This window comes from Cryptomeria japonica, chromosome 6, assembly GCF_030272615.1.
Source record: "Cryptomeria japonica chromosome 6, Sugi_1.0, whole genome shotgun sequence".
Lineage (NCBI taxonomy): Eukaryota > Viridiplantae > Streptophyta > Pinopsida > Cupressales > Cupressaceae > Cryptomeria > Cryptomeria japonica.
The window spans coordinates 652011305-652019293 of NC_081410.1; the positions used below are offsets into that span (position 1 = coordinate 652011305).

The window sequence follows — 7989 nt, forward strand, 5'->3', positions numbered from 1 at the left end:
GAGACCCTTTACTTGAAAGTTTGCAAAAGGTTTTCAATATTGCCTAATATTTGGAACTTGATTAAGGAGTTGAACAATATGGATAAGAGGCTCAAAGGATGATAGGGTTGTCATAAAAATGAAAATGTTAAGAAAATGTGTAATTCATACCTCATAGGTCATGAGTTGGATTGCAAAATCATCATCGGATTGCCATGTCAACCTATATAATTTTAACTTACAACCTTCACATATTCAAACTTTTATAGAGAGGCCTTCTTCTTCTCAAGATCTCATTTAAACCAATGTAGGCTTGGATGGTGACTCTCAAGACCTTGGGCTTGGGTATTAGATGGCTCCCTATATCTTGTCTCCACACAAGAAAGGGGTGATGAATTCCAAGGAAAGGTGTACTAATAGTCTCTTGCTCCCCTCTGATTCTAGCTTGGCTTCAAGAAATGAGAGTGTCGTTGAGAAGAAATTGTGCATTGTTCAGTTTGTGGACAGGATGATGTTAGGGTCCAATGCTCCCTCATGCACTTAGGCTTTAAGATACCTCGAGTTTTTGATTTTTGTCTCTTCTTGGGGTTAGTCATCAATTTAAATTTTTTTCACTCTCGAGTTGTTGCAAGTTTGTTATTGGTTTACAACCCAAGTGTTGTTTGTTCCTTTTTGTGGTTTGGCTATTACCAATTCAATACCTCTCCTATTATGGTTGTAAAAAGTTTAAGGTCTTTTCAAAATCCTACTTTTATCCTTTATATAGTAAAAAAACAGTTTCATAATCTTCAAATTTTGAAGTCTTTATATTTGAAAAACTAATATAAATATCATAAATATATCTATTAAAAAACATTGTGAGATAACAATTTCATGCTATTTATTCACTTCAGATTTATTTTATATCACTTTAGAACTATTTTATTTACTATATAACCCGAACACATAAATTTTTATTTTTATTAAAAAAAAATTATTTTATATAAGGGGAAACACTTGCAGACAAAAGAACCCCAAGTACAAATTCCTGTCTTATGTTTTCCAAATCACTTGAACTGAACAGTTGAATGAAGCAATTTGGCAGAGGATGCCTAATATAAATTACTTGGTTGCATTTGTTACGTCGGTGGTCAATCCGAAACCAAATGGAAATAGGGGATCATAGTCCTTGTCCCCTATATTGAGGGGCAGCTGATCAACACTCTTGAACCATGTCCTTGGAAGATATCCTCGAAACCCATAGTCTCCAAAAATCACGTCTGTCACACCTTGACCCTCAGTACCAGGAAGCCATGCTGCAACAAAGGCATCCATCATTGAAATGTATTGTTCAATGACAAGAGGCCTTCCAGATATCAATATTACTAAGCATTTCACTGAAGCACACACATTGTTGATAGTGTCAGTCCCATTTAAGGGAATTGTCAAATTTGTGTTATCCCCATACATTTCAGCATAAGGTGGCTCGCCCACAACCACAATAGCATATGAGAATCCCTGTCCTTTAACATGGTTTGCATCCGGATTTTGTTCAAAAACAACCTCGGTAGAGGGATTGACAGCCGATTTAATTGCTGTCAGAATTGTAGTTCCTGCATGACACAGAAGAATATTACAAAGAGAGATTTGATGTTTCTATGGTCCATAACAATGAGAAATAGGTTGTTAGGGTAAAAAATTGTTTGCAGAAATAAATTCTTTTATCAATATTTCAGACCCACTTAGTGGTCAATCTCTATCTATTCATTGGATCACTTGAGTGGTTAGAAATTTTGCTTGAAATTTTCTCTTTGCACACAGTTTTGACCCTGAAAGCTTATTTCTCAATACTACAAAATAAATTGATTGATTGGCTGCTATACCATGAGCCTACCAAATGCCAAGTTCTGTGGGACTCACCTATGGTTGAATTGCCACTTAAACCTTGCCATGTTTCTGTCCATCCACCACACTGATAACCCAGATTGTCAGCATGTGAGCCTGCAACAAGAATCTTGGGAGCATTCTTATCCAAAGGGAGCAATGGGTCTTGACTGCCTGGCTTTCCATTTTGCAACAACACCAGAGACTTCCTAACAGCTTCTCTTGCCAAATCCCTGTGTTCCTGCAATTCAAAAAGTTACTTTAGACAGCATTAAATCAAATCAGGGATTGGAAATCCGCATTTCTTGTCTCCTGCAGATAAGAGCCGAGAGGATTGCAAAGAGAGAGAAATAACTATAACAGTTCGCACTTAATTGGTTACCTATAGCATGCTTAAATATATCTCTACAGTCAACAGTTCTCAAGAATATGACAGCAGCTAAAAAACAGTTGAGGGCTGTAGCAATAAAATGCTATATATTTTTATTAGTGTACGTAAACTACGAGGCAAGAACGCCAAGTGCTGACAAGTATCTGTTTAGCAAAAAATCATAAACATATCCAACAAGGGTGCTTTTTTTGGGTTTAGACTGATGCCGAGGTTTATATTCTCTATATAAGGGTAAGTTGATCTGCTTAACCCTCCTACTAATTGTAAGGAAAAATGAGAAGGGTTTAAAGGAAGTTAATGTTCTGAAGACTCATTACTAAAACCAAACCAAATGAGATTGCAAAAGCAAACAAGAAGCATTGATCATTCAAAAAGTGCTAATAACCCACAATATATACACTATACCTTGCTTCCGAGGTGTTTGATTAGGCTATAGTCTCCCATAGGATTCTCAAAGAGCCCGCTGGCAAATTTCACTCTCAAAATTCTTCGCACAGCATCATTTATTCTGCTCATAGAGATGAAACCACCTTTGACATGTGAAGTCAGATAATTAATGAATTCTGTGAAGTTGTATGGAACCATCACCTATGAAACAGATTCGCCAAAGGAAAATGTCAGGTATAGATCTCATACATACAATATTCAATAGTCTCTCATGAATTATGATATTTTTTTAAACAAAGTTTCAACTCCATAGATTGACTGAGATGATGAAGGCATCCTTTAGATCGCTAAAATAGAATTTCAGCAATACCGATAAAAATGAATGAAAGAATAATTACCATGTCAATTCCTGCACCTACGCCTTCAAGGACTGACAAAGAATAATTAGCACCAGGTGGGCTAGTTATTCGGTCAATACCTTGCCAATCTGAAATAACCATGCCCTGCAACACAAAAATGTCAACATAAAAAAGACATGACCCTCTAATAGGATTAAGATAGAAGAAAATACTTATATTGGACATGAATAGAGCAATAGCCTATAGGATCACGAAAATGACAATTTACAATAATTTTGTATTTAAATCTGGAATTGACTGTGTTTTCCTCTTTTAGTTACCTTGAAGTGTAGTTGCTTTTTGAGAACCTGAGAAATAAGAAAACGGTTGGCGTGCATCTTCTTTCCATTCCAGCTGGAGTATGAAATCATTACAGTGGAGACCCCTTTGTAGATGGCATCAAAATAGGGAGTCATGTGGATACCAAGTAATCCTTTGTAGTTGATGATAGTATTGTTCTCATCAATACCATGATTTGTACCTCCATCACCCACAAAGTGTTTAGCACAAGCTACAACATTTTCCCTGATTGCATGTATTCTATGAATTAGGATCCTGCTCATCTTTTTTTTAAAGCCTACAATAATTATATCATAAGTGCTTAATCTGACAACTTTTAATTATTGCAGGAATAGTGGGAAATTAAATGATATTAACGGAAGATTCATATGCGATTTGATGCAGTTCAGAGACTCTTAATGTGATAGATTCTTACTGTCCTGCTACAAAGGGAAATCCCTTTCGGTGGTTTTCAGGGGGCTGCCCCTGCAAACCAAAGATGATATCGGTCATAGATTTCACCAGCTCTGGATCCTCGCTGTAGCTCTCATAGCATCGCCCCCATCGAGGATCTCGGCAAACCTGTTCATAACCCCACATATTAAGAAACCTTAAGCAAGCTAGAATGTTACTATTTGAAGCATATCCAATCCTGAATCTTCCAGAATCTTACAGCAACACATGGAGAGAATGCATAAGAAATTCCTGTAGCTCGAACTTCCAAAGCTGTGGCAGCACCAATTCTTCTCACCAGCTCAGGATCTCTTCACGAACCAAACAAAAATGTAAGAGCTGTCTATAGGGTTAAGAACTTGAGACTAAAATAAACAATCTCCTGAGCAAACAACATACTTTTATAGGTCCTGTAAAGCATTTTGTCACAAAGGATGTTAAATTTATCTGATCATATTTTATAGGGCAGCAAAACCCATTTCAAAGGTCTACATAAAATGCATCATGCTTCCTAATCAGGGTGTAATGTACATAAATGGCAATGTAGCTTCCTAATTAGAGAAATACATATAAATGTTTTCTTAAAGGAAACAAATGATAAGGAAATCCGATATTACAATGACAATCAATAAAATCTACAGATTATATCATCCAAAAATAATGGAAAGGACATGGTTTACATTACACAGGATAGGAAAAGGAAAAATGGGGAGGAGGTGGTGTATGTGTAGGGTACCAGTATTGCTTACCTGGTTGCTCCAAGGCCAACATTGTGAGGGAAAATTGTAGCCCCATAAACATTGTTATGGCCATGCACAGCATCTATGCCGTATATTGATGGGATCTGAAGGCGAGTCGACATGGCACCTTTCTGAAACTCGTTTACCATTTCAAACCACTGCTCTGGAGTTGCTTGAGGTTCAGGCTCGCTTCCCCCGCCACTAAGTACGCTCCCTGGATCACAAACAGTACAATACAACACATCCCATAATGAGACTAACACATTCAAGGGTAATTACCCCTCAAACCTAGATATATAAACTTAAAGAGAAGTATAGTTAATGGCATTAGGTTTTCACAATATATTATTATGCTGATAGATTTGCTATTTCTGGATTCAATTGTGTGAGAGTTTTTGCATCAATGTTTCAGATTACACTTCATGATCCATCATTGAAATAAAAAAAGAAAAAGAGATGATGCAAAAACTCTCAGACAATCGAATTCAGAAATAGCAAACCTATCAGAACTTGTATAGTTATCAATGTACCCCTTACAGGGCTTGTTTTGCTAAAGGCTTCCTACTAAAGAACAAGAGCTCTCGCTGTTTACAACTAATAAAACAACAGAGCTTTTCAAAGATCTGTTTTCAATATGCAAATTTTCTTTACCAAAAATATGAAATGACCTAGAACCCATAAACAATTAACTAAACATATTCAATTAGAAAAGATCTGTGATAAAAGGACACTATATGATCTATCATCAAATTATGAATGTGTGATCCAAAATAGTAATGTTTTTTCATGATTAGTGTTTAAGCTCTTCCTTTTCTGATTATATTAACTGTGGATCACTATCACAGTAATTAATCCATTCATCTAATGATTACCAACTTTGTAATGTTCCGTAAATGTGAAATGATACCAGAACGCAAGAAAACATTGAAATATGGAGAACAAAATGCACACAAAATACACATTTTGATTGGGAACATAGATAAAAAAACAAACTTGCACAAGCATGCTACTCTATCTCATGCACTGTGAAAATCTAATTTTCAGAACGTAGATATATAAAACAAAATTGCACACAAAATACACATTTTGATTGGAAACAGGGATAAAAAAACAAAATTGCACACAAAATACACATTTTAATTGGAAACAGGGATTAAAAAAACTAAATTGCACACAAAATGCACGTTTTAATTGGAAACATAAAAAAACAAAATTGCACGAGCATGCTACTCTATCTCATCGACTATGAAAACCTAATTTTCATTATCTTGATCTCATTCATTTGATATTCTTACCAATTTTGTAATATTTCATAACATCTGCAGAAGCCACCGATCTTTCAATTTGGGTCATCTGTCCAATCTTCTCCTCCAGTGTCATTCGAACCAGCAAATCCTCAACTCGAGCTTCGATGGGCTGTGATGGATCTTTGTAACGAACATATTTTGCATCTGCCCACTTACATGCATACGCAAATGCAAGACATGATAGCAAGAAATGCTGCCATCTGAACTTCATTTTGTTGAGCATGGGTTCCTTACAAGAAAAATGCGGCATCCAGATTATCCAACAGGCTTGTTCTCATTGATACCCAAGTCTCACTTTATAGACATCCCCAAGGAAGGCTCCGCCATTAGCGTTGGGATTATGGATCGCTCGAGTTTTTGGTCTTTGACATCGGAAATATGGGATTCAAAATTCCGAAGCAGGGCTATTTTGGGCCAGATCCAGCTAGTAAATTTGAAATTTCAGCACGAATCTAATATAGATAAGATTGGATTAGATAAGATTTTGACGTCAATGCTAACAATTTTTTCACAAGGCTGGCTTAGTTTTATCCTCGCCACCTTGAGGCCATATTCTACGCAAAAGAACTCGATAAGCTGTGTTGTAAATTGTTGAAAATATAGTCATGTTTCACCCAAGTCAGTTTTTAAGTTTTTTGTTTTTGTTTTGTTTTTACATGGAGTATTGGCTAATTGATTGAGAGTGACCTATTCTTCTATTGAATTCTGAAATGTAAACTTATTTTTTGTGCAACATAATTAGTTTATTGTTTTTTGTCTTAGTTTAATTTTTTCATTTTTTTTAATTAAATCAAGCAATAGAAAAATTATATTATGGAAGGTAGTCAAATAACTATGAATAAGAATGAGTAGAAATAATAATAAAATTGAGAATGAGAACCACTCGAGAAGAATATAAGATCGTTATAATACAACAATCTTGAAATGTAGAAAAAGTGATCCTAGGCTAATGTATGCATTAACCTAGAACCAATTCCTTTTTCACATACATATCATTAGAAGAAGATGTGTGAATGAGTTTGACCTTAATCCTAAGGAGGGGGGGGTCAACCTGACCTAGATCCACATCTAATCTATTTGTTTTGTGTTGTGTGTGATGTGATTGATTGAATGTATGCACATGAACTAAGCTTTGAAAGAAGGCAATTATGAACAAGATTAATAGATTGCAGGAAATTTGAAACAAAAATGCACAACAAAAGGATAGATTTGGAAATGAAACACAGAGAGGAACCTATGACAGAACCTAGGAGCAAACTAACTATGGAAGCTAAATTGTTGGTCACTTGGCATTAGAAAGATGAAATCTCAAAATTCCAAAGCAATGCCATTTTGGGCTAGATCCAACTAGTAAATTTGAAATTATAGCACAAGTCTAATAAAGATAAGATAATATTACATTAGAATTTGAAATCAATGCTAACAAAATTTTGATATGGTTGGTTGATTTTTATCCTCACCACCTTAAGGTTATTTTCTATGCAAAAAGAACTCATTAAGTTGGTTGTGTTACAAATTGTTGAAAATATAGTCAAGTTGCAACCAAATTAGTTTGCCAAATATGTTTATTAGGAAATGATATATCGAACAAATCATGAGCACGTGGAGTACTGACTAATTGATTGACATTAACCTATTATTTTATCAATACCTGGGGCATAGATATTTTTCAAAAAAAAATTGAATTAGTTTCCTATTTTTCCGAATGCATTGAACATAGAAGTTCATGTTCGGTGAAAAACCAATATTCCATAAAATTAAAAAAACAAGAACATAATAAATTCACAATTTAATAAAATTATGCTCGTTGGAAATCTTGCTCCGAGCACTACCATTTTATATTTTTGGGTTATCAAGATTCTTTCATTTGAGCCTTGAACCAGAGGTTTGAAGGCAAAAATTTCTCAGAATTCTAAAGAATTTGAGGACAGATCTCAAAAAAGGTGGTTCGAGAGAAGGGGGGTTTGATCGAACCCCCCTTCGCTCGAACCCCATAGGCAAAATAATGGCATGTATTTTCATGTAATAGTTGGGTTCGAACGAACCCTACCTTTTGTAATTGTCGGCGTTCGTTCAAACCCTAACCGACCTAAATTTTGTTTTTTTTAACATTTTAGTATGTCCTATAAATATACATATTTTTTTAATTTTTTTACACACAAATGATCAAAACAATTTGCATTTTTGGATGA

General features: G+C 35.1%; 1 protein-coding gene across 1 annotated transcript; it reads right to left on the minus strand.

Annotated features, from left to right (window-relative positions):
- Positions 1-919: 919 nt before the first annotated feature.
- LOC131033213 (uncharacterized) lies at positions 920-6083 on the minus strand. The gene is made up of 9 exons (XM_057964374.2): positions 5786-6083; positions 4500-4704; positions 3971-4061; positions 3734-3879; positions 3300-3543; positions 3019-3123; positions 2639-2821; positions 1879-2083; positions 920-1571 (listed from the first exon to the last, which is right to left on the minus strand). The coding sequence occupies exons 1-9, from the start codon at positions 6045-6047 to the stop codon at positions 1081-1083; spliced, it is 1932 nt and encodes a 643-aa protein (XP_057820357.2). The 5' UTR covers positions 6048-6083; the 3' UTR covers positions 920-1080.
- Positions 6084-7989: the final 1906 nt, after the last annotated feature.

Excerpts from the sequence above, each read along its gene's own strand:
- LOC131033213 (XM_057964374.2), bottom strand. The coding sequence starts at position 6,047 with ATGCCGCATTTTTCTTGTAAGGAACCCATGCTCAACAAAATGAAGTTC. Across the intron at positions 4,705-5,785 it reads TATGAAATATTACAAAATTG|GGAGCGTACTTAGTGGCGGG; the intron begins GTAAGAATATCA and ends TTTGTGATCCAG. Across the intron at positions 2,822-3,018 it reads TAGGTGCAGGAATTGACATG|GTGATGGTTCCATACAACTT; the intron begins GTAATTATTCTT and ends TCTGTTTCATAG.